Below are 26,009 nucleotides of genomic sequence, written 5' to 3'. Positions count from 1 at the left end.
CCCAATACAAAACATATCCAGTAACTTGTGTTTTTCAGTTTTGAGTTAATCACAGCAATTTATTTTATTAGATTTAGCTGTAAATTTACTTTGACATTGAGATTTGCCTTAAAATTTTTTTTTTTTTTACTCTGTGCTCTACTGTTCATGTAGGAAGTTCCATTATGAGATTTGCCAAGCCTAGTGCAGCCCATACCCTGAAGGATGGGGATGTATTTATTTCATAGTTTGAGGAAAAAAACCTGTATATTTTTTCGTTTCCTGAGTTTAGTCTGGATACTTGTTCTTGTGATAACTGTATTTATAAAATATATTGGATTTTAGAATAGATTGACTTTTACAAGTCTAGATGAATAGACTTAGATGCTTTATCTTAGATCTTCGTGTTTTATCAAAAACCTAGAAATATTGAAGTAAATCCATATAGTTTTGTCCTTCGTCAAAAGATCCCTGTTTTATAGGAATTTATTCAGACATTTCTTAAGGATTTTAGCTGTTGTAGCATTTACAGAGAAAATAGTCTCACTTTCATTTGGAGAAAAAAAAAAAAAAAAAAAAAAAAGTACCACATAATCAATATTTATTCTATTTTTTGTTTTTAAGCATTAACATATCAACTGTTACTCTTCTTTATTACAGATGATACTTTGGGATTGGGATTTGAAGCAGTGGTACAAGCCTTACTACCAGGTCAGTGTGTTGTGAATCTAATTATTCTCTGATGAAATGTGACTGAGTACAGAAGTTTTAGTTACCTATGTTGTTCTAATACTCTAGTTTATTCTATCTACATAGCAGTGATTGATATGTAGCAGTCAGAGGAAGTTGACAGGGCTCTGCTTCCTGTGGTGTACATGAGAGCAGTATCAAACCCAGTTAAGATGGGAGCAGTTTTCCTTGCTTATTGATTGATTGATTGTCCTTTAAATGTTCATTAGCATAAGATTAGGGAGTGATTCCCCACAGATGTTAGAAAACTCAGACCTACCAGGATCTGACCTCTTTTCCTGAATGTTTGTTTCTCACTCTCTCTTGTGTTAATGCTGGCATCTAATTAGCTATTCCAGCTCCTGTTCAGGGAGCTGTGCCAAATAAAAACAAATGACACTAATGATGTTTCTGAGACAATTTTTAGGATTTGTTTCATTATAAATAGAAACAACACTGATAGAGATGCAGTGGAAATTTTACCTCTGCAAGAATCTTACAACAGCTTGGTCACCAAAGTTTCTGTTGCCATTATTGGAGGAAGTAGAGTATTAATTTTGCTTCTAAGACAAATTAATAAAAAATTGAAGTAAGAAGAACTGGGATGGGATCCTTATTTTTAAAAGAGCAAAAATAACTGGTAGCTAGTGTTGAATTTTGAGAATTTTTCTTATATGCATGAGAAATACTACTAAAATTTCTTTGTTAGTATGTCTGTGTATATTTTTTCTTTAAAAGAAAAATATTTTGCAATATATATTTTACAGTAGATAGGATACTTACTTAAAATTTATAACAAGGTTAAATGTTTTGACGTGTTAATAGTTTGCAACAATTCCATTTATTTTAGAATGCTGGCAGTGGAACTGGAGTTGATCTTTCAGTACTAAATGAGGCTCGGAGCATGCTAACAGACCTCCTGACTGACCCATCCCTTCCACCACAAGTGATTTCTTCCCTTCGAAGCATTAATAGTTTGATTGGTGCTTTCTCAGGCACATGCAGGCCAAAGGCTAATCCATTCACACCATTTCCTGGTTTCTTCCCCTGTTCTGAAGTAGACGATCCTGCTGAAAAAGGAGATCGAAAGCCACTCAAGGTCAAATTACTTTTTCATTGTCACTGTTGTGTGTGTTCATACATATATCTAGAAAAAATAATCACAGCATTATGTCACTTCCATTTTCAGACATTTGGCAGGTTGTCCCAAACTGGCCAGATTGCTGGCTTAGCAGCTTGGGGTCAGATAAACTGGATCACAAGCCAGATTCAGTGCACGTGCTGGAGCCTTCTTTCAGTATTATGCTGACATGTGTGCTTGTTTCAGGGAGTAGACTTGTCTGCTCCACTGTCAGGGATTTTCAACTGCGCTCCCCATGTTCCAAGAGAGTCTTCTGACACAGAAGTCCTTTCTAAGCCTGACAGTGCATAGTGCTCAATGTTGTGTTGTGACCAAAGTCTGGGCTCAGAAAACTTGCTGCCTTTTCTGGGCTAAATGCCCAACACAGAGGAATTTTTGAGTCTTGCTTTACAGTTTTAGCTATTTTCTCTGTTTTCTTGAAGGTTATCTTAAGGCATCAGTCCATTCTATTTTTGTTAGACAATTTACAGGTGCTTCATACCCTTGCTTCCCACCTAACTGCTTCCAGCATGTAGCTTTTCCAGCACATGTTTGACTGAGTTCAGCTCTGCCTTTGATTTTGTTTGCTTAACTTCTGCATAGCAAATCACTCTGCAAGTGGCTTAATTAACACCTTCACTGCCTGCCCATCTGAATATTTTGTTGCTGTAGTGCAGCATTGCTGTAGCCGGTTTGTCCAATTTGACAGAATACATTCCTCTGGTTCTCATTCTAGTAGGGCTGGTTAAGGGCTACTGCAGGTTTCTGTGGAGATAGTGGTCTTGTTCTGCTTGTACAGTTTCACCTTTCTGGCTGTGACTATTGCTTTTTGCAGCAAAGCAAACAGGGTCGAAGTACATCTTATATCAAGGACTCAGAGCAGTCTGACGTTTTGGGGTCAGAAACTTATTTTTTGTGTTAGCACTTCTCCATTATGTGAAGTGTATGGTAGTGAGTGAGGTGAGATCTTTGACCTCTCGGTGAAACTTAAAATTGTGAAGTCATAATTTCTGCTAGACTTTTTGAGGTTAGTATCTGAGGGTCACTTGTCCCCATACGTGATCCTGCAGACCTTACTCAGTACTGCAAATGTTCCTTTTAAATTCTTTGTTCAAAACATTTTTTTCTTGGCATTTTTGTTGTTGTTGTTGTTGTTGTTTTTTAGCAAGGTTTGATTCCATTTATCTCAGTTATGTGGAACAGTACCTTCCTCCCCAGGTTGAAAGGACACATCAGTGGTCGAATTAACCAAGTAGATTGTAGACTGAAAGGAGTCAGATTTCTTAAATTTGGGTAGAATACAATATCTCAATTTCTGGAAGCAATTGAGGAGTAATTGTTGAACCATGTGAATTTCAACCAAACAAAAGAACAAAAATAAAACAACAAAACCACCACCACCACCAAAACATAACTATTTGTAATAAGCTAAATAATTTTTAAATATATCTTTTTTATTTTCTTGATCAGTAAGAATGAAGATGAAACACTCTGCTTCTTATTTTACCATAAACAATAGTGACATATCCTATCTACAGTAAGAAAAAAATCAAGTCTTACTATCTATTTTCAATTACATCAATTTCAACCATAATGAAATTATTCAACAGGGATTAATTAGCAGGAATAGCCTGCCAACACCACAGCTGAGACGATCTTCAGGAGTTTCTGGTATTCCACCTATAGAGTCACCATCTTCTAAATGGGAACGGAGTAACAGTAAGAGAACTCATCAGGACTATAATGTGTCAAGGTAAGCACCTGACAGGATTTTAAAGGTAGAATAATAAACGTTGCCTTTCAAAAATGTTCATATCTGTAATGGTGTAAGTATCTAATGTAGAATTTTGTACTTAAATTATGTCTTTAAATTCTGACAGCTTAATAATGTGCAATACTTTTATAACTCTAGCCTCAAGTAGAAATTAAGTCATTTTGAGGCTGAATGGTTTGCACCATCATAGCGACTGGGACTGAATATTGGTTTTAGTAGGAACCAAAAAATTAGTCAAAAATAAATTACTTTGTTCTGCAATTGTATAACCTGTAAATTATTACTGACTTCCTCCTTTCAGTTGAAATTTGAAAGTGGTACTTATTTTAAACATACTGAAAATTTGTTCCCTAATTAAAAGAATTACGTGACATTCTCACATTTGGTAGCTACTGTTGCATGCGTGTATTGCAGCATTTATTATTCATACACTTATCAAGCAGACATTAAGGCATACTAAGAAAGCTTTCTCATTGGTATGATGCAAAAAAAAAAAAAAAACAAGCAACAAAAAAGAAACTTGTTTCTAAAATCAACATTATATTTTGAATTAGAAATAAAGTTAATATTCTGTGTTCTTTTTGTTTAACTTGTGATTTTGCTCAAGGTCTTGAGAAAAGTGCAATAGATGTTTGAAATTGTCATGCAACTCATTAAAATCATTTAAAAATAATTTTTAAGAAGATTTTATTGTGTAGTTCCACCTGTTAAGAATTGTTTTTGTGTAGATGATAAGGAAAGTAAATACATGACTTCTTAAAAGAAAATGTGAGTTAGAGTGATATTTGATAATTACTAATAGTAAGTGAAAGATTATATACACATGCCCAGAAGTTTATTTATCAAGATAATATTTAATTTTAAAGTGAACCATTTAAACAATTTGGCAATTGTCAGTTGTTTTTTCCCCTTCAAATAACATACATTCTTCAATTTTTTATGAACTATATAGTTTAATACAAAATATGATTGCTGATACTTATGTTGTTATGAATAGCTTTTCACAGGTATGGCTGTCCAGATGAATTTGACATCAGTGAAAGTTTAGTTATTATACTATTTATACAGCTCATCCGTAGGCAGCAGTTCTATCGGTTTCTCAAATCAAGCTGAAAGCATTTCACAAATTCTCACTACTTGATTATGATGGTAGGTTAAAGATTTTATGTTTATGCTGATTTGCTTATCAGCATTTGAAAGGATCATATTTACTGCAAGTAGCCAAGAGAGGCAATACTGCGTTCCTCTCTGGCTCTTTGTCCCATTGGCTCTGGCTCATAAGCCAGTTCTTTAAGTTGTCAGAAAAATAATTCAGCAAAAGAAAAGGCAATATTTTTTTCTGTCTTATAACAGGATTCATCCCAAAGAAGAGCCCAATTACCAGTAGAAGAGAAACAGGCTAATAGTAAAAAAAGAAGAATGAAGTAGGAAATTTTGCTAGGAGGAAAGCTTATGAAAAATGAGAATTTTTTTTTTACATACAGTGGCTGCTTTCAACTGAATTTTAGCTGGGTTCACAAAGATAATACATTACACAATGATAATATAACCTATTGATCTAAAAACTGATTAAATGTTGAAAAATTTTCTTCATCTATCAAGGCAGTGCACAAAAACAACTCTTAAGACCTGTTCTCTTGATTTGATTTGTCATTTAAACTAATTTGAGGTGAACTGACCTTGCTTGTTAGTATTCCTAAACTAAGTACTGATGTAAAAATTTTATATGCTTTAGAAGGGTACATGTTATGAAAGCTGAACTGTTTGCAAATGGCAAAAAAAATTCACTGTCAAAATTGAATCAACTTGAACAACTTTTAAAGTTTTCCTAATAAGTCAGCATTAAATTTCAAAATAATAAATCTGTCTTTATTCTCTAACTCACTTATTTTTTTATATCTATTAAAAAAAATAAATAGGAGATTGGGTAAATAATTGTTTGACTTTTCTTTGAAATCTGACAAAATAAGACTAAAGATGTTTGAATAAATACTATTTTCCCATTCTAAAACAAAATAATTATATCACTTAAATTATTTTCACTGGAGATTACCTGCGTACAGTTGCCTTTAATTGCGCATCACATTTTTGTTTACTGGAGGAAATGTTTAATTGGAATTTAGGAGTGTAATTCCAGGCCTACAACAGCAGATGGCATAACTTATCAATCAGGTTAACAATACAGCTATTGGAGTTGACAGTTAAAAGCAGCATTATTTTTAAGATATTTAATTATTTCATTTATTATATAAAACTGATTTGAGAAGCAGGCTGCAGCTGCATAAGATTGCATTTGCAATGTAAACAGTATTTTAAAAGCTTTTAGACTTACTAGAATGTAGCTGGCTTTGTTAAAGCACACAATGTTGCATCTGATATTATCACTAACGAATAAATTCGCAATCACTGTGTAATATTTAGCAGAGGGATTTTGAGGAGTTATGCAAAACATAATGATTCAGCAAGTTCCAATTACTTTCCATAGTATTCCTTAAAAGACAAGCGGCCATGAAAATATTGTTCAGTGCCCTGCAGAGAAGTCTAACTGATAAACAAATACAATTGCTCAGATGGATATTGGACTCTTTCTAGACAATGTTCAAAAAAAGTAAATACAATTTTAGGAAATAAATGATATGTCAAGTTGTCTGAATGCACTCGCTGTGCCATTTTAGTACTACATAATATTTTCTATTGCTTTTGCACAGTATGTATAATTTTTTTACTATTCTGTGTGGTACATTGACTATGTGATCTTGAAGTTGGATTCTTTCTAGTACTTTCTTGTTTTGAATGGTAGTGGAACCATGCCAGAGCAGTCTGTACGTCTTGCAAGCATTTTATTTGATAATGGCAGAATACAAGGTAGGAAACAAGGAAAATTCTTATAGTTTGACTTCGGGTTTTGATTTCCTTGTTTCTTTGTAATTCAGCCAAGGATCTCATTCAAATGGATCTTTTGGTGCAAACCTGTTGACGATACCAAAATCGAGATCATCATCTTTGACATTGGCTCACCATATGGGTCCCCGACGAGCAGGTAAGATTGACATCCTGCCATCAGGCTGTGTAAATTGCACAAGCTAGTAAGTACATCATGCATTGCAATGTTTTTTGAAGTTATTTTTCATGCAAATGTAACACTAGCATTACATCAACGTGTTCTTTATCTTCTAAAAATGTACTTTATGTATTTTTCTCATCTCCTTCTAAGTATACTAAAAAGTTAACATCAACTTTGTATAAAGTTCAAATATTTGTCCAACACTATGAATTTGCAAAATGTTGTATTTGACCTGGTTGGTAATTGTTAAAAACTGCAAAGTTCACATACCTTAATAAGGAACCCTTTATTTTTTTCTTTTACTACAGCTTTTTGTAATAGAACAATGTTACTTAGACACTGTGGACTTAAACATTGTCCTTTAGAGCACCAAAACTTAATTTCTACTCTTAAGGCTTGTGAGTTGATTCAGGGTGGCCTGTGATACTGTTTGAGATGTATAACATACACATCCCTTATTTAAGGGCAAATGGTGCCTACTGCATACACTTTTAGTAATTTGTTAATGTGCAGTACATAATCCCAATAATTACGATCAAATTTTTATTTTGCAATTTGCAGAATAAGTAATTCAGCTATGGAACACCCGCAGCACACTTAGATTATTTTGCTCTTTGAGCCTTTGGCAAAGGGCAATTTTTTCTCTTTGATAAAAGTTTGTTTACAATGGCTATAATTCACTTTGTGCACTCATAGATAACCCTTCTTTTGTAAATTTTTGCAAAGGGGAGAACTGATATGTTGGTTCAACACAAAATTTTGTTTTAAATTCACATCAGATATATGGTAATCAAAGTATGATTTGACAGGCTTTCTTTCCTGGATTTCCTGAAGTAAGCTTTAGCTTAGTTTTTTCCACAAGAATGGGGAATTTCATGTATGTAAGCAAGATTGATTTTGTTGTTGTTTTGTTTTATAAATTTTAATTACCCATGAACAAACTTTAGGGTTGTGTTTTATTTTTGTTCTGTTTCATTTCTGTTTGTTTAAAGTGCAATATTAGGCAGATTTGAATGGACTGTCATAGAATTAATGAAAAGGCACATCACTATTAATAATAGCCAACATCTGCCCACTTTAATCACTAGCTTCAAAGACATGATTACAACTTTTTTTCTTGCTATGTTTTTAAAAGCATCTCAAGCCTTTTTTTTCCTTAATCGCAAAACAACGAGGAAAAAGATTTTCCTCAGGCCAATTGCCAATAATGAATTTTTTTTTTTGCTCATTTGTTTTGGAAAATTTAAATATAAAATTCTGAATCAGAAAAGGAAATGGAAAGATTCTGCAATTGCTTAACAAAGTTAAAAACAAGCCAGATGTTGTACCGCCTTGTGTAGACTACTGCTTCAGATGTGTGACCTAGAGTGTTCAGAATATTAGTAACTCTCAAAACTTGGAATAAATTGCTGATCTATGTATATTTACTTACATGTTCTTTACAATTTATAAAAGTTCTTGTTCAATTCCAGTCTTTCTAAACAGAAGTGTTTTACTGTAGGCTGATCCCAATGTTATGTTTGTTTTGGAAGGTGCTTCTCCTGGCCTGAGTCCGGTGGGTTCACCTACTCATGGATCTGTCTCCAGTGGCAGCTGGTCTCCTGTAGAATTTCCTGATACTGCTGACTTTCTTACAAAACCAAGCATTAATATCAATAAGCCTCCGACACACACATTTAGTTCTTCAGATTATCAGCAGCAAGTTAAAACACCCGTGGGTTATGTGTGTAGCAGGTACTGTAAACTGTTACATTTTCACTAACTCAGTGTGCTGAAAATACTAATTATATTTAAAAAAAAAAAAAAAAAAAAAAAAAAAATAACAATCTCTGCTGTTTATTAGTATGGAAAAAAAGACATATTGTAATAATTTGTAACTGTGTTGCCCAGTGAACTGAAGAGTGCTGCATGTGTGCAATTGAACTGAAGTGGTAGGAAAGGCAGCAGTTACTGTAGAATAACAGTATTTAACAAATTTAGAGAATTATTTCCTGCTTGGGATCTTAATTCTGTATGTCTATACACTTTCTAAGCAATTAGCCTTACTTTGTTAATTTGTGTAGGTGAGTCCAGAGGAGGTGATAGCTGATTATTTTCAAAGTACATGTTAAATTTGTATGTCTAAATAGAGAAAGTACTGATGGTCATGTGGTGGAGGATCCTTGAAAAGCATACCTTTTAAGGGGAAGTAATTTGCAGATATTTTTCAATAGAATACAGCAGTAGCAAACGAAGAAAGATACTGAATGTTTTAAATATATTTCATGTATTCTGTAAGCTGTGGACGTCAGATACTCAAGCCTATTCCATCGCTAGAGGAAGAATTTGTGGAATATAAAGACAAAAAATCAGGTGGGATTTTGAAAATATGTAAATAATTGTGCTTTGTTTTTTTTTTTCCAAAGCCAATTTAATTCATATTTTTCTATTTCTAGATTGAATTGTGCTATAATTTTAAAGTAATGTCTATCCATATATTTTATTTCACTTGATATGGTTGATGTAATCTAAAATATTGACTATTTCAGAATAAGAATAATAGACTCCCAGTTGTACCTTCATAGACCTGTGCTCACTATTTCAGAACGTGTCTACCATCTCAGCTAAACTTAACAGTGAAACCATTTGTGCGAGTAAAAAGTCATGCTACCTTTTCTGTATCTTCAAATGTATTTTGTAATAGTTTTCCTCCCTTAAAACTTCTTATTTTTAAGTTCTTAAATAATTGGTTTAGAAACAAGCTATTTCTTTTGTGAAGAGATCTCTTTTGTGAAGAGATAAAGTGTTATTAGGCATTAGTATTTACAAATAAATTGTTGATATAATAATTACCTAATCATTTTCTTTAAGGTGAAGTTGGAAGCACTAATCTCTCAGCAGAGTCTTTCCACCATACAGAGGAGACAAAAGATGAAAAGAAAGAAATAATTACTCAAACACAAAATAAATCACTTGTAAGTATGCAATTGCAAAAGAACTTGAAGTAACATATCAGTAGATTATTTCTTTATCAGTTACAACATGCTGTAAAGAGGTTTTTGCATTCCTAATAACAGTCATGTCTGAAGGGAAATGGTGCCTCACCTTTTTTTTTTTTTAATTAAAGTTTACAATTAATGATATATTTCTATGTTGCATAAATGTCACTAACAAATGACAAGATAGTGAACTGCATGAATTTTTATTCATTAAAATTAATTTGTGTAGAGTTAATGTAGACAGTACCTTTAAATACTAATTGACTAGTATTTTTCCTGAAAGTTTATGAAGTATGTGGCAGTTTCACAGAAACTATCAATGTTCACACAACATAGTATATTGGAAGTGCAAGAAGACAAAGTGTTTCTTAAGCTTTACTGATATTTTGAGTCTTCACAACGCTTTTTTAAAGCTAGTTCAGCTAAGGAATTCTCAAAGCTCAGTATACATTTTGGTACCCATGCATTTTTGCTTTGTTTTATTAACTCACTCAGTTTGCCTTAAAGATTATGATGATGATAAAATAATTATCACCATCTCACGAAGCCTCCCCCATATACGAAAAGTCCAGTGTTATTTTGTACTGCTGATTTATTATTTTCTCATAGCCACAGATATGGCACCATTCAATAAATTCAAGAATGGTTTATGATTCTCACAGGGTTTTTTGGTCAATATTGTTGGCGAATCAGTTTTCGTTATTATTTTAGAGGTGATTAAGTCTCTTGCTCTTATGCAGGTGGTGCAGAGTCCTAAATTAGAAACGATGATAACAGAACACGATTCACTGATGGAAAAAATGAACAATTGGAATTTCCAAATTTTTGACCTTGTGCAAGAAATGGGAGACCAGTCTGGAAGGATCCTTAGCCGGGTTTGTTGCCTTCTGTTACATGAGGGGTAGGGAGGGTGCTTGAAGCTGTTATGCCTTTATATTAATTTAAACCATGAAGACATTTTGCATTCAATGTGTATTTGAAAACTAAGATGTGAAGTAGAAATTTCATTTTTCATGTACACCATCTCATTGTAAACCATAAAAGGTGCTTTGTTTATAGAGAAATTGCTCCAAAATGGCTGAATTTTGTTTTCAGTGTAAACTACATTCGATTTATGGTTACTGGAATAGGTTTGCAGTAATTTGCCATTTCCTATAAAAATTCTCCTGCTTTCAGAATTGCTACCTTGTTTGTCAACCATTTCTTTTTTCTTTATTTCAGTAAAATATTTCTGCCTGAGCTACACCTGTGGGGGATGAGAAGTGATCTTTTAGGCAGTCTTTTGCCCCTTGATCCTACAAACAGTGGGATTTTTTTTTCCGTGCTGCTTTCTGCATCCCTTTTATCTCTTTCTGACTTACTATTAAGCTCTTTGGTGCAATTTAATGTTGTGCTGGGGCCGATCTAATGGCAAGTGCAAAAGAATGAACCTGTTTGCTCTTCCCCAGACTTTCTCATTCATCAGTATCACCTGTAAATGTCTGTCTCTTTCTTTATACTGGATTTAGGATTTGTGGGATTATAGTATGAGCTGGATTTGGAATCTGATCCGAAGATTAAATGCTTTTTACTTGCTGGTATCTTAATTTTCTAAGTATTCTATCCTGAATTAGAATGCGTGTTGCTCTTGGTTCAAAGTAATGTTATGAATAAGCACCTGGAAGGAAACAGGTTAGAAGTAGTCAGGTGCAGATGGAAAAATAGACCAGCACCTATGCTGAAGTCAGGAAAAAACAATGGGGACAATTTAATCTTTGTCATTAGACGCAATCTTTTCTTTCCCAGTCCACAAGTATTCTGGCTATTAGTTTAAGTCTTCAAGTAGTTGTTTGTTTTTTTTTTTCCTTGGCTTTTTTTTTTACTTGATCAAAATTGACAGGACTTCACCTCAGTTATTGACTGCTGTTAACATGCAGTGTAGAATGCCACTATCCATTTTTGAGTGGTATTTTTGCAGTTGTATACCAATGTTCTTTGATCCATACTAGCTGGCATTTCATTTGTGTGCAAGCTATAAGATAGTTCAAACCTGTAAGTAATTCAGTGTGCAGGTTTCTATTTAACCAGAATTTATGTATCAGTCCTTCCTGGTTTTATGTGTATGTGTTTTATCTCTTCTCCTCCCCAGTCCTTTTGTCAGTTATACTATAAGCATATGATGTTTATTTTGGTTAAAATCTGAATAAAAGTTGCATTTTGATCATTATTAGTTGCAAGATTCACAGATTGGGTATGTATAAAAAAGGAAATGTTTAGGACAGCTGAAAGGAGGGATGCCCCTCATTTTGCTCTCATGTTGTTTTGAGAACCTTCCACATTTTAAAGCTTGTTCATTCTCAAGTGGCTGGATAGGAGCTGGCAAAAAATGAAAAGTAGTGTCTTTGAAAAGCTTTCTCAATATTTGCAGTCTTAAAGTGCTTTTATATCTTTGTAGTTGCCAAATTCTACACATACACTTCTATATTTTTGTACTGTATATACATGTGGATGTTCTGAGGGCATTTTGTTAGCTTTGAATAGGTTTGTTAAAAAATACCTGAGTTTTGAATAGAAGAGAGACGATTTGCTTTCCAAGGTCTCAAAAATAAATACAAGATGTGATGTGGCTTCTTTTATTTCTTTTTATATTAATGGATCTGCTACTATAGTTGGGTAATCTCAATTTTTGAGTGGTAAGTAAGAATATAGATTTCTTCTGTTTAGGTCATGAGATAAAACATGAGTTCTCTGACGTATTATGAAAAGTTTGGTGGATATTATTCAAACAATCAGTTGTGTGTATAATCAGTAGCAAAATGCAGGTTTTTTATCATATGTGTTTAAGAGGATGCTAAAAATGCTTTTTTAAATTTCTGAATTAAAAATGATTAAGCATCTAACTGATGTTGTGACGTTAGCTTTCTGGCAAACTTTAATGAAATATCAGTAGTTTTCAGCCCTATCAGCAAGCACAATTTGTAAAGATGGGAATATTTTTAGAATTTTTTTTTTTTTTTTTTTTAAGAAAAAGCAAAATATGCTCAGCTACTGTGATGTTTTCTGGGCTAAAATTCATCTTCATATGTATGTTTAGGTAACTTACACCTTGTTTGAAGACACTGGTTTGTTTGAGATTTTCAAAATCCCAGTTAAAGAATTCATGAATTACTTCTGTGCACTGGAAAATGGCTACCGAGATATTCCATGTGAGTAATATCCAATTGTATGTGTTTTTTTCTTTTATATTTATGTATTTCCTTGAGGTATACTAATATTCAGTGTGGAGGCATACAGTATATTTTTATATGATATATCTGCCAGAATTTAGCAAAAAAAAAAAACCCAACCCCCCAGAATACAACAAACAAAAGCCCTTCAAAACTAGACTTGGTAATGTATAGGCTGAATACAGTCTTAAAGATTTTGATGGGTAGTTCAATCAAAAATACTGACTTACTGTAAAAAATACTGTAATCATTGTTATCAATATTTTGTAATTGTAAATTGTAATCAATATGTAAATGTAAATTGTAATCAAAATGTAACTTGTAATCAATACTGTAAACAAAAATACTGTAATCATTCATGAATATGTTTAGGGCTGCCAACTTTAAAATAAGTAAGTAAAATCATGTCACAGATGTTTTTACTGGCTCAGATGCCTGTAGGTGTCAAATTGGTATGAATGTCTAGTGGCCATTGCTGACTGACAGGTAACTTAATCCATTCCAGGCTTTCAGGAAGGATGAAGTGTGCTTAGGGCATGTTTGATTTTTATCTCACTTTTTTCTTGAAAACATTCAGTGATAGTATCTACTACAAGTTAAAATGCAATCTTTTCCTTAATGTTTGAGTTTTCCTCAACTTTCCTTGTACTAAATTTGGTCTGTTAGATATTTCACTGTTATCTTTGTGGGAGATAGGTGGTTGTCCCCTCACGTTTAGTGAATTTTCTTCTGTTTTGAAGGTCTGTCAAGTCCCTTTTTGTGTACAGAGTTCTAATTTTCCTTAGTAAATCCTTGTTCTCTATGCCTACCATTTATTTCTTCCAGATCTTCACTGGAGAAGACAGATCCAAAAGTGGCAGAATAAATACTATCAGATTTTCATATAGTGCATCTTTTAATAGTATGTTTCATTTTGTAGTCAGTCAGTGATCCTCTCTGGATCCTTTCTGCTGCGTGTATTAGATTCTAATTTTAACAAAAACAATTAGATGATATATCAAAAACAGTTATAGTTATTTAGATATTAGATAGAAAAGTTCAGTTCTGTCTTGGATTCTTACTAATTTGATTGATGAGTCCTTTTACTTAATTTTCTATATTGCTTTTCTCTTGGGTCTTTCTTCAAAAGTAGAACACTTTAAAAAAGTTAATTACATGTCTAATAAAATATAGTAGAGTGCTGTTTTTATATGAATAAAATTCTTGTCATGTACCATGTCAACAAGTCTACTCAGTTGAGTTAGTTCTGCTTTTTCTGTATGTGATTTCTTTTTCTGGTCTTGTTTCTCTGAGTTTTAATGTAAGTTAAACATAGATAATTGTTTTGGTATTTTCATGTCTTACTGCATTTTAAACTTAACTTTCTTCTTTTATAAGATGTACAGACATTATGTCTTATGCAAAGTTTAAATATACGCTAAGTGTTAGCTGATTTTTTGTGTGTGTTTGTGAAAACTGATTACAGTGACTTTACAACTCAGGATGAGAAAAAGAAAGAATGAGAAAATGGCATTGAATAAAGAGTCATGAAAACTGAAAGGCAAAGATAAAGTATTATGTCTGAGTAAAAATTGAAAAACGTTACAAATAATTTTTTGTTGGTTCTTTTATTTTTCTTCTATTGAAGAAAAAAAAATGTTTTTTAATGTGGATCTGTTTTAAAACAATTTAAATGCAAAAACTTCAGTAAAGGGTGTAGAGTAACTCACGTATCTGATTTATTTATTTTTTAATTTTCAGATCACAATCGCATACACGCCACGGATGTTCTTCATGCAGTTTGGTATCTGACCACAAGGCCCATTCCTGGATTTCAGCAAATTCATAATGAGCATGTACTTGAAACTGATATGGGTATGTATCCACATACTTTACTTCTATTCTTTTGCTGTAAAAATGTCTTAATGAAATCACAGTACATTGAAGAAAACCGCTAATTATCCTTATCACTCAAGTATTTTTTGTATTTTAATATAAGGCAGTAGTGATACGACAGTACTAGTACATACTATTCAGAAGTAAAATGCAATTGATTTTAGAACAGTTATTAGAAGAATTGGCTTGTTAGACAACAAAACAGTTTCACTCAAGTTTTCTATGCTAAATGGAAGTCAGCCCTTTTTTAGCACTTGAAGTACATTAGATTAATTTTTAAAATTGTCTTTTTTTTCCTGATTATGACAGATAACAGCTCTTCCCAAAATCTCTCTAAGTTGTATGAGTGATAGTTATCTTGTAATGGGTAAACTTGCCTGAGTAAAAGTATGTTAATGCACCTGTCTTGTGCTAAGTAAATAATTGGTTTGAATGCAGAAGCTCTACAACTTTCCAGTTTTGGGACACTTTAAAAACTTCAGGATGTCCTGCAAAAACATGTTGCCCTTGTGTAATGTCTTGAAATAGTGAGAGCTTTCCGTGAATTTTGTAAGATTTTGGCTACCCTGTTGGACAACATGTATGGTCATGATGAATTTACTTCTTACTGGCCTTTCCAAATGTGCTTCAAAATTGCTAGTTTATGTAAAAACAGTAATATGATTTTTTCTTAGATGAAGCTGGTGGTGGTGTTCCTGATCAAGTCAGCTATATTTCTTCAAAAAGCTGTTCTGTTACTGATGACAGTTACGGGTGCCTGGCATCAAACATTCCTGCCTTGGAACTGATGGCTTTATATGTGGCAGCTGCCATGCATGATTATGATCATCCCGGTCGTACAAATGCTTTTTTAGTAGCTACAAATGCGCCACAGGTAAGAAGTTTTTTAATCAGAAAACTGTTTCTATCTGCAAGGAGAATAGTAAAAATTATTTTCTTCTTTATTCCTACATTGCTTGTGTAGGAATTATTTGTCCAATTTAAGGCTTTGAGAAATGAATTTGAATTTACTTGTGTAACTGTTTTTCCTGATAAATTCTCATGTATTTTGTGTTTATAGATTGTACATATATGAAAAACATTCTCAATTAAAAAAAAACTATAAATAACTTAAATCTATGTACATTGTAGTAAAAGATAATTTCAAACAGAGCTGGCTATAGGACTGTCTGAGCACTTAAATTAATGGATATATTTCATTTTGCAAGTCCTATGAAAAGTCTATCACTATCATAGGGATTTCTGCAATTACCTTAAAAACATGAATTGTTCTTGTAGTTCACTGAATTGCGTTGCCTAAAATCTGAACTTAGTATTTATCTGTTATGGGAAACAGTCATTATTTTTAAGAGTGGATGAATAAACTAAGACAAAATTAGCAAGATATGCTTGCTTTCATCTGCTGTAATCAGCTTTATTAGAAAAGGGAAAGAAAGGAAATTCTCTTAAGGTCTAAAAGCGAAAGATGAAAAAGGTGACATAGAGCAGAGCAAAATGAAATGAGTAAATAACTGGGGATGGAAGAAGGAAAATCACTGAATAAAAGATATCTGAACTGCATAGGGTAGTAGTGATTGAGGAAGAAAAATACTAATTACTGATCATGGTGGTTTGCATCTCTGAAGTTTGAGACAAGAAACATATATAATGACGACAGCAACAATAATAGTAAATCAGAATCCAATTCAGTTTATGAGTTTTTTGGTTTTGTTTTTGTTGGTGTATGCCCCATACATATTACCAGAAGTTCAATCTCTGTTTTAAGAGGTGTGTATCATGTGTAAGCATGAATGGAGATTTGAAAGACCTTTGGAGAACTTGAAGAAATAAAAGCTTTTACTACTTGGCTTTTTTTCCTCTCATCTGCCATTTTTTCCTCTATAACCCTCAAAACTAGAAGGTAAAACATCACTGGGTAGTTTAATTAAGAAAAAAAAAAAAGGAAAAAAAAACCATCTTGTTAGTGACTAATCCTTAAGTTTCAGAATATTAAGTTCTAAATCTTAAATCTGATATTTATGATTCTCTTCTTTTGTAGGCTGTTCTTTACAATGACAGATCAGTCTTAGAAAATCACCATGCTGCTTCTGCCTGGAATCTTTTCTTATCACGACCAGAATACAACTTTTTATCAAATCTTGATCACGTAGAGTTTAAGCGTTTTCGTTTCTTAGTGATTGAAGCAATCCTTGCCACAGATCTCAAGAAGCATTTTGATTTCCTTGCAGAATTTAATTCCAAGGTTAGTTACATTTTACTGCCTGCGCTGGGCTGGTTGCAGTATGCTGATGTTTGTGTTGCTATTGAATATTTGTTGATATTAAACAATTATATTTAAAATTTTATCTTACTGAGTTGTTTAGAAAAATGCAAATCTGCTATTTTCTTAATAGAGAACAATTTTATGTTGGTTTGTATATTGTCTGGTAGGCCTTGCAGACCTGTAGTAGAGCTGAGTCTTATTTCAGAGATGAAAAATGACTTTTTTGACTGTGTTAAGATTTAAAAAAAAAAAAAAAAAAAAAAGTCTATAGAAAAAATAATTCAAGTGTCTTGGTGCAGAGCCTAAAAATATAATACCGATAAATAGTTTTAACTTTATTTTTCAAAATGTATATGCTCAACCCAGGCCAATGATATCGACAGTCATGGTATAGAATGGAGCAATGAAAATGATCGCCTGCTTGTCTGTCAAATATGCATCAAACTGGCAGATATCAATGGCCCAGCAAAAGTTAGAGAGCTGCATCTGAAATGGACAGAAGGCATTGTTAATGAGTTTTATGAACAGGTACGTGTTGGAAGTATACATATTTTTAATTAGAGGCAGATGATCAATTGTTTATGCTACTAAATGTATAACTAATTAGAACATTATTCCTTGTCTGGATAAAGTCAGACAAACTATTTCCATCTTCTTTTTCTGAATACTGACAAGTTATTTTTATATGAAGCATACTAATGTAATCTTTCACTTCCTGTTAGTTCTGTTGGAAGCTTGAAGATGAGCTCCCTACAAATGTCAACAATTTTTGAGATATTGAGAGCAAGTTGAAGGGAGGATTATGAGATCTGCAGATCTTAAAATATCTTCATGATTGTTCTAACTCCATTTTCATTAGTTTAGTTTATATTACTATTGCCTTTGGTAAAAAGATGCAATCAGCTTTGTTTACTTATCTCCTCGAAATTAATCTCTCAAATCAAAATTTAAAGTTAATATTTTGAGAAGTTCTGTGTTTTTTGTAATCTCTCTTTCAGGGTGATGAAGAGGCAAGTCTTGGGTTACCTATAAGTCCTTTCATGGATCGTTCTTCTCCACAACTTGCAAAACTGCAAGAATCTTTCATCACTCACATAGTTGGCCCCCTTTGTAATTCCTATAATGCAGCAGGGCTGCTTCCAGGGCGGTGGGTAGATGAAGAGGAGGATGCAGAAAGTAATGAAGATGATGGAGCTCAGTTGGAGAGCGATGATGAAGAAATAGAAGATGATCTCATTTTAAGTAAGATTTTATACTTGAGTTGGTACCTGGTTTTCTTTTACTAGATTCAGGCATAACAATGGCGGTTGAAATCACGCTGTTCAAATATTGTAGCTACTGTGATTATCCTTATTATCCATGTTGCTGTTCAAATATTGGGAGTAAGCATTTGTGGGTTTTGCTCAAGTTTACATCTCCTTTTCAACATGGCGTTATTCTGTATGTGTGTTTTAAATGTGATCTCTTCGAATCTCAAAGAGCTAAAATATAATGCTTTAATTTTTACAGAAGCTCAAAGAAAAAAAGGTAGAAGAATATTCTGTCAGCTAATACACCATCTCAGTGAAAATCACAAAATATGGAAGAAAGCAGTTGAAGAAGAAGAAAAAGCTGAAGGAGCTGAACTGCTAACAGAGATCTCATCTTTACCTCAAGCAGATGAAATTCAGGTTATTGAGGAAGCTGATGAAGAAGATGAGCGGCAACTAGGAGAAGAAAAGACATGCTGAGTAAACTCCAGTTGTGTTCAGTACGATGATAGGAAGTCCTATTTTTTTTTCACTGTGCAGACTTTAGCCTGATGCATTTCACTTAAAGTTGAAAGGCCTTAATACTGTGAGAGGATTCTTTCTGCTCCAGTGGAATCCCGCTCCTATGCACTTTCACCACACAGAATACAAAACTTTATTCTAAAATTAAGTATTGTATACCCAGATGCAAAGTTCCTTATGCCTTAGTTGGTATAAAATATCCTGATACAATGCTGCCTTGCTGAATACGGAACTCTTATTTTCCTCGAGGTACCTACGATTTTTAGATACATTCAGTGACTTCAGTTACCAAAGTGGCAAGAACTTTTTGCTAACAAGGATATGTTTGATGAATTCTAATATTGTCTTGAGTTGTGTATTTCATGTTGTTTTTGAACATGAATAAGAAGAATTCTGTGCCTATATGAAAACCATATTCCTGTTGCAGTGCAAGCCTGTTGTGGGGTGTCTACTTTAGTGCAATCGCGTGCTTAATGTAGTCATCTCAGAGCAACTGTTCACGGACTGTGACAGAAAAGCTAAATTTTGATACTTGTGGTTTAAAAGAAGAAAAAAAAATCAGATGCATCTATTTATGATGCTTTTTATTCTTGTGCATAATCTGATGGTTTGGGTTTTTTTGCAGAAAATATTCAGGTTTGCAGTGGGTATTCGTTGAATATGAGGCCATTATCATCTGTTGCCTTGCTGTTTGGTGGTAAAACATTAAAATTCTGTTCAGCTACTTAAATTATTAAGGGATTTTATTCTTCTAGTTAAAATGCTATATTTCCTGCCCTTACTCAGGTTCCTGTTTAAAAAAACAAGTCAGCAACACAATAGATTTTATCTTGCACCAATTTCTGGTATTAAATTGTAAAGAAATAAGGTCTTATTTCATTTATTCTTTGTATGTAAAACTTTAGGAGAATTAAAGATTTTTTTTTACAAAAGATAGAAACTACTGTTTCAAAGTGGCTAGTGTATGTTAATGTGTCTTACATCCTTTCTTCCATCACAGACATAGCTTGATCTGCATCCAGAAATATACATATGGAAAGCAGAACTTGAAAGCTTTGAGTAAAGCCTCGTAGTAAGATAAACATCACTGTAATATAGTAGATTTTAGATCATTTAATTTTAAAATAAGAAACTTAATCCACGATCCACACAAGTATGTATTTTAGGAACACTGCAATTGTGTAGTGCTAGTGGCAAAAATAAAAATACATAAATTAAACTGCAAGTAAATAATCGCCTTATGCAAGCCACAAAGAAAGCTAGCTTTAAAGTGCACTTTTTAATACTGAGCATTTATATGCTGTGCATATGAATAGCACTAAAAAAATGCACGTTGCTAATGTGTTAGCATATTTTTGTTTACATTTACATTAGTTAGCTTGAAAAAGATGTAACATTTCTAAGATAATCTTGTCTAAATTATTTTGTGCTGTTTCGCACAATCTAATATATCTATTCTGCATTTGGCCAGAGAAAGGACTTTTATTCCCCCTCCCCCCCCACTAATCAGCTATTTGTGGATTCACTTTCAAAGACTACTGAGGTGTGCTTTTTGTTTTACCTTATCAGTGCCAAATTCCCCTTTGCTGCCATTATTACTATCAGTTTTTTGATCTTAATCTTTCTTATTTTATATTCTTATTTTTTATTCCTTTCATTTATTTATTTTGTTCACTTAGTTGTGAATGTGTTCAAAAGCATCTTAGAATGTCTGTTGTTTATACATACATAATATGTGGCTTACTGTTTTCCTAGGAGCTAATATCATCAAAGGTTGCTTCAAGGCATGTTTGCAGAAGTGGAGGTAACTTCAACTGAAGTGCTGTAATCTTTCAAAAATATTGATGGAGAGTTATTTGAATGTTGTTTGAGCTCTTGTCAGCAACACATATCCTTATGAAGCAGGTCACGCTCATTGTGGTGACAGATTACTGGGAAGTTACAACTAATTTCGATCTGTGATCACACTTCTATTCCACATTTACCAGGGTATGCTAAGGAGCACAGAGAAGCACACAGAACAACTTCAAAATATTTGCTAAAGCAACACACACTTCTTGTTTGATCAAAAGTAGGCTAAATTAGCTTACGCTGATTGCTACAGTAGATATCCTTATTTCTGATATTTTCAGTTTTAAGTAAAGCCTTCACAGCACCTTTCCTGTCAAAATAGCCACCATCTCCTCATTGCCCTCCTATACAATGTAGATTGGATTACTTGCTCCCATGCATACAGTACATATAGAACTGCACTATGAAGTTTCCTGTAAGGAGCCAAATTCCCTCTATATCTCTGGAGAGCTCTGGATGTCATGGTGGTACTAAACAGCCAAGAACAACTACTTGCTTCCTCTTCCTTTGGGTTATTCCTTCACAGCAAAGTCAGGTGGTGAGTTGAAGACTCAAAATGGAAGGACTGGTGTAACATTACTTCAGGTAAGTTCAAGTTTACAGTATTTGAGTAAGATCTTATTAGCTAGATAGTTAAAACCATTTTTTACTCTGTATGTCTTCCATTCAAGTTGCTATTAAGAGGGTTCTGCTAGAGGAGAGAAATTCTTCACTCTGCTTTCAAACCACCCTTTTCAAGTGAATGGAGTGCATTCTCATGGGCATCGAGACTGGCTGTCAAACACAACCAGTGGCAGGTAAATCACCACAAGGAATTAGACTTTAGGAGCTCACTTGTATCTATAGTGCGTTCTCCTGGGCACTTGTAGTTGAGGCCTTGCTTCTGATTCTTCCAGAATATACAAAGAATTTGAAGTAATACAGCCTGAAACTAATAAGGCAGAACTTTCCGTTCTATCTGGAACCTTTTCAGAAGATGTGAGAGGTGCAGATTTGAAGTGTCTTATGCTTGTAATCATGAGATCAAGAATCCCAGACTGATACTAGACTAACAGTAGAATACAATCATCATAGGTAATGAATACTAGGAAATAAAAAGTAGGTATGTCATAAATAATTTTATATGCATGCAAAAGATATTTACTTATACAAAAGAGGGACTTAAATTTTTATCATTTCAAGCCAGTTCATTGTCTTTTAAAGAACATGGAAACATGACTAATACTTTTATTGTTTAATACAATACTTTCATGGTTTAGTAGTAATGAAAATTAAGTCATACTGCTAATAACAGTGCAGCTATTATAAATGAAGTAGCTATGCAAGTTTAAGAAAATTGATTTTTTTATGGCTTATAAATGTTAGCATGGTTAAAAAACATGGAGAAAATAAATGAGAAGTTGACTAAAAGATATAACAAGTATGATCAAGGCAGTGTTCTTTCTCAAGCTTTCCTCAGAATTGTGTTTCTGAACAATTACCTTTCTCACTTTTGAGTAAATGCAAATGAGGTGATCAATTCTTTCATTTTTGCAATGAAGAATTTTCCTTCTGATATCTCCAGAATTAAGCCTTCAACTTGCTATAATAATCATACTGTGACTTCTCAGAGATGGTGATAGCAAAAGAACACATCTGTTAACTGGTCTTAACTGATCTATCTGATCTTAGTTTAATGGCATCACAAGCAATTAGTGTTCTGTCTTCTGCTTAATGATAAAGAATAATGACTAATATTCCTGAAGTAACAAGATGGAAAGCTAATGAACTAAGCCACTGCAGGATAAACATTTCAGTTGGCAGTGATGCTCCTGGCATAGTGTGCATACTCCAACATCCTTATGAATCCAGCAGATATACAACTCCTAACTCAAGACATATATGTATATATACACATTAGTCTTAACAATTAAGACAGATTGCTCAGTTTTATTGTCCATTTATACTCTTCTCTGAGATACTTCTGGCTCAGACTTGAAAGAATAGTTCTGGTTAGTCTCCCTTCCGTTATCTTTAATATTCTAAAGCAACAGAGTAAAAAGCAATTGCTCGTTTTGCTAATAATAGCATTAAGCTAAAGAAAATGGTTTCAGTAAAGTAAGGCTGCTTTTCTTTGGCACAACAATGGAAATGTCTGTCCAGAAACTGCCAGACTTAAAATGCTATGTTGTGATTCATTCAGGGTACTGAATAATGGATGTTTAATGCACCTAAGGGACTGACACACAGTTCTACGTGATACAGCAAACACCCCTTAAAAAGTGCACTACACAGTCAAATGGTTTTGACTGGAAGGCTTCTTCTGGAACCTGTACGCTGTGAATCATCTTTTAGTTTCTGCACTGCAAGAAATCACAGATGTTAGCAACTGATGTCTGTGGTAGGTTCTAATGCACAGGCTGTATTACCTGGCAGAATATTAATATCTGCAATACCAAGGAAACTAAAAGGCCTATGCAGAGCAGAAGCTTTCTATCATGTGGTTTGTCTGTGAGTTTTCAGAAAAATAGAAACAAATGCCTTAACAATAACCAGTGGAGTCTTTAAGTAATGATGAGATAGCATAGTGTTTCAGATGATTCTTATCATTCACCTTGTGATTTGTCCATGTTCTAAATATTTTGCCAAAAAAACAGGTGATGATTCACTTCTGACTCATTGCTACTGATCAGCAAACCCATTGCACCTTGGATGAGATCAAAGTTTTTCCATTTTCCTTGTGTATAAAACAAAGACTAATGCTTGGCTTAAAGCTATTATACAAAAAGTTCAAAGACTTGATATTGCTTATTGGAAGTTAGGCATGAAATCTTTCTCTTATGCGTGGTCATTCAAATAGGCTTTCTTGTTGATTAATCTCTGTGGTATTGCTAATTTATCTGATGCATATTTTAACTAAGCTTCCTCTCAGTCATAGAAGTGAATGAAGAAGCATTTGAAAATGAATTTGTAATCGTTTTGTTCTATTTGGTGTAAGTAAACAGTTACCAATATACTGTTTCTAACTTCGGATGCCACACTTCAGGAAAAGTATCTGTCCATTAGATAGATTATTGCATTCCTATACAAATTAGCAAAATAATCAGAATAATCTTTTCAGTGTTCATAATGCTGAAGACAATAATTGTCTGAGGATTGAGAAAGTTGTGACTCACTGAAAGAGATTATCTTTAGAGTAGGAAGGAAGTTTTATGAAGTCTGACAAACAGTGCTGAGAAAATATATTGCCGGGTGAGATGAATGAACTGCATAACTTACTGACCTCCTTTCTGGATCTGTGTTTTAAGTATTAGCATGAGAGATGGGATGTCATGTATATCATTTTAAATATCTGTAAGAAAATGTACAAATGATAGAAAAAAATCTGAAAGCTTTTCATTTACTGAGCATTTAAGTAGTAATGCATCTCACATTAGAAACTTTTTGTTTGCTGAGTGAGAAATTTGGAATCCCTTGGAGGAGAAGGAGTGGATCTCCAATAAATGTTTGGAGCACAGCTGAAGTTAAGATTCTGTGTACTTGTTGTTGCATGAATAAATGGAAAGACAGTAGTCAAATGTTTAAAATAAATAATCCAAGCTTTGGTTGCTAAAACTTATTACATTTTAGATATTTATTATGCTATATGGTTCCATAGAGCTTAGTGCACTAGTGCACTGAAAGTGCACAGTGAGGGCACTGTAACATTTTTTTAAGATAATGCAATTTATATACTTACAAAGAAAATTAACATTAGCAAGAGGGGATTTTTAGATAAAGCTTAACTTTAGCACTGAGGTTTTTTGCAGTCAACAAGGAATTGCTCTTATTCTTTTCAAATACATAGTGATCTTTTCTAGCATGAAGAACTCAGCTATTTTGTGGGCTGTATCAGTCATCTGTGATGCAGTAAATGCCTTGTTGAGATTTGTTGCATTTCCCTCTATTGTGACAATTCTGACTGTAGGTTACTTGAGAGAGAAACAGTATGGCTTTATGTAATGTAAAATACGTTGAGACTTGATCTGAAGATGCCTTCAAGGAACTTTGAAGATCAGTTTCTCTGGTCCCGTGAAGAACAATTAAAAGAACTTCCTTACCTATAAAGGCGCAAGAAAGCTCATAGGTATCTAGCTTTTTTCCTGGAAAAATTAGACCTATCAGTAATGCTATGGTGCTTGCTCACTACGGGCGCTATTATTTTAACAGAGTTTATTGTGCAAGCTAAAGACAACCAGAGAGCATTTGGACTGCTTAATCTTGGGTGCATTTAGAGAGAATTAAAGTAACTAAAATTCTTTAAGGTGTTTTATCCACAGCCATTTTTCTACTTAATTTGCATTCCTTGCTTGCTGAAATTCCATCTGTGTTGCCTATCCTGTGAGGGATCTGAACAATGACTGACATCACACATTCCCTCTCTTTAGTGGGAGCATAATACAAATGCATGGCATTTAAGTATATATAATGTACTTTCTTTCTGTGCTTTTGATAAGTCAGTTTATACAAATTAAAAATATTTCCTTTAAGGATTTTTGTACTAGCCTAGACAAGCAAATCAGGAGGTGGAAACAGTAAAGGAAAAAGTGTATTCTGTTTTCTGTTACATTACTATAGGCTGTTATAAATAACATGTAAAGTTTTGGGCAAGCAGCCATCTGCTGCAGTAATAGTAAGCTATTGGATTAGATTGTACATTCCTGATTTGCTCCATTATTTTAATGGATTTAATCTATTTGGAATGTTACTTATTCAGGAGAATGTAGCAAACATAATGTCCCTTGAATTCTGGCAGACTTCCTAAGAAATGACCACTCTGAGTATGGGTTCTGCCTAATTCTAATCACATTGACATCGAGATAGTTGACAGTATTCAGAAATATCTAAGGGGATAATCTAGAAATGGAAGAATCTGCTGATTCTCAAATTGTGTGAAGGACAGAATAAAGCAAAATGTTTCCAGAGCGGAAGTTTAATTTGATCTTGATTAGACAAAGGCCTTATGTAATACCAGACACCAAAATAAGGCCCAATACTAAAACCTCAGGCATTCAGCTGCTAGGAAAATCCATGTCTGTACCTTCACAGACCAATTTATACTGAGAATTTACCCTCTCAAGCTTGTATTTAATAGTCCATTGCACCTGGCTCTATTCTCTTGTTTTCATTTTCCATCTGTCTTACCCAAAGATAACTTATGATCTGGCACTCAAACAATTATAATTATTTTTCTATTTATCCTTAGTCCTTCTGTTTTCCAATTTAGTGCATTTTTGCAAATTTTTCATAATATTATTCCCTCCCTTTTTCCTAGATGACTTGATGATCTTACTGTTGTTTTTCTGAACTTGTTACTTTTCCAAGTGAACGTGCTGTCTTAATAATCTCCCTCATCTACTCACTAGTATTTGTGCTAGTA

At 33.5% G+C, this 26,009-nt stretch overlaps 1 protein-coding gene across 1 annotated transcript in view; it reads left to right on the top strand.

Moving 5' to 3' along the window:
* PDE3B (phosphodiesterase 3B) overlaps nt 1-19,692 on the top strand; it is a 74,944-nt gene extending 55,252 nt beyond the window's left edge. Inside the window, exons 2-16 of the mRNA XM_042882202.1 lie at nt 640-690; nt 1,559-1,807; nt 3,439-3,581; nt 6,536-6,642; nt 8,199-8,400; nt 8,945-9,018; nt 9,517-9,620; nt 10,385-10,519; nt 12,718-12,829; nt 14,591-14,704; nt 15,400-15,599; nt 16,764-16,967; nt 17,355-17,516; nt 17,987-18,230; nt 18,498-19,692. Of these exons, the coding sequence (XP_042738136.1) occupies nt 640-690; nt 1,559-1,807; nt 3,439-3,581; nt 6,536-6,642; nt 8,199-8,400; nt 8,945-9,018; nt 9,517-9,620; nt 10,385-10,519; nt 12,718-12,829; nt 14,591-14,704; nt 15,400-15,599; nt 16,764-16,967; nt 17,355-17,516; nt 17,987-18,230; nt 18,498-18,718 (2,322 nt within the window). The 3' untranslated portion in view covers nt 18,719-19,692. The remainder of the gene's footprint in view (nt 1-639; nt 691-1,558; nt 1,808-3,438; nt 3,582-6,535; nt 6,643-8,198; nt 8,401-8,944; nt 9,019-9,516; nt 9,621-10,384; nt 10,520-12,717; nt 12,830-14,590; nt 14,705-15,399; nt 15,600-16,763; nt 16,968-17,354; nt 17,517-17,986; nt 18,231-18,497) is intronic.
* The last annotated feature ends 6,317 nt before the right edge of the window (nt 19,693-26,009 follow it).

The sequence above is a fragment of the Lagopus leucura genome, unplaced genomic scaffold (assembly GCF_019238085.1).
Source record: "Lagopus leucura isolate 7727_CA_CO unplaced genomic scaffold, USGS_WTPT01 Super-Scaffold_100033, whole genome shotgun sequence".
NCBI lineage: Eukaryota > Metazoa > Chordata > Aves > Galliformes > Phasianidae > Lagopus > Lagopus leucura.
The sequence above is the reverse complement of the archived record's forward strand: the minus strand, read 5'-3'. Positions and strand labels throughout refer to the sequence as shown.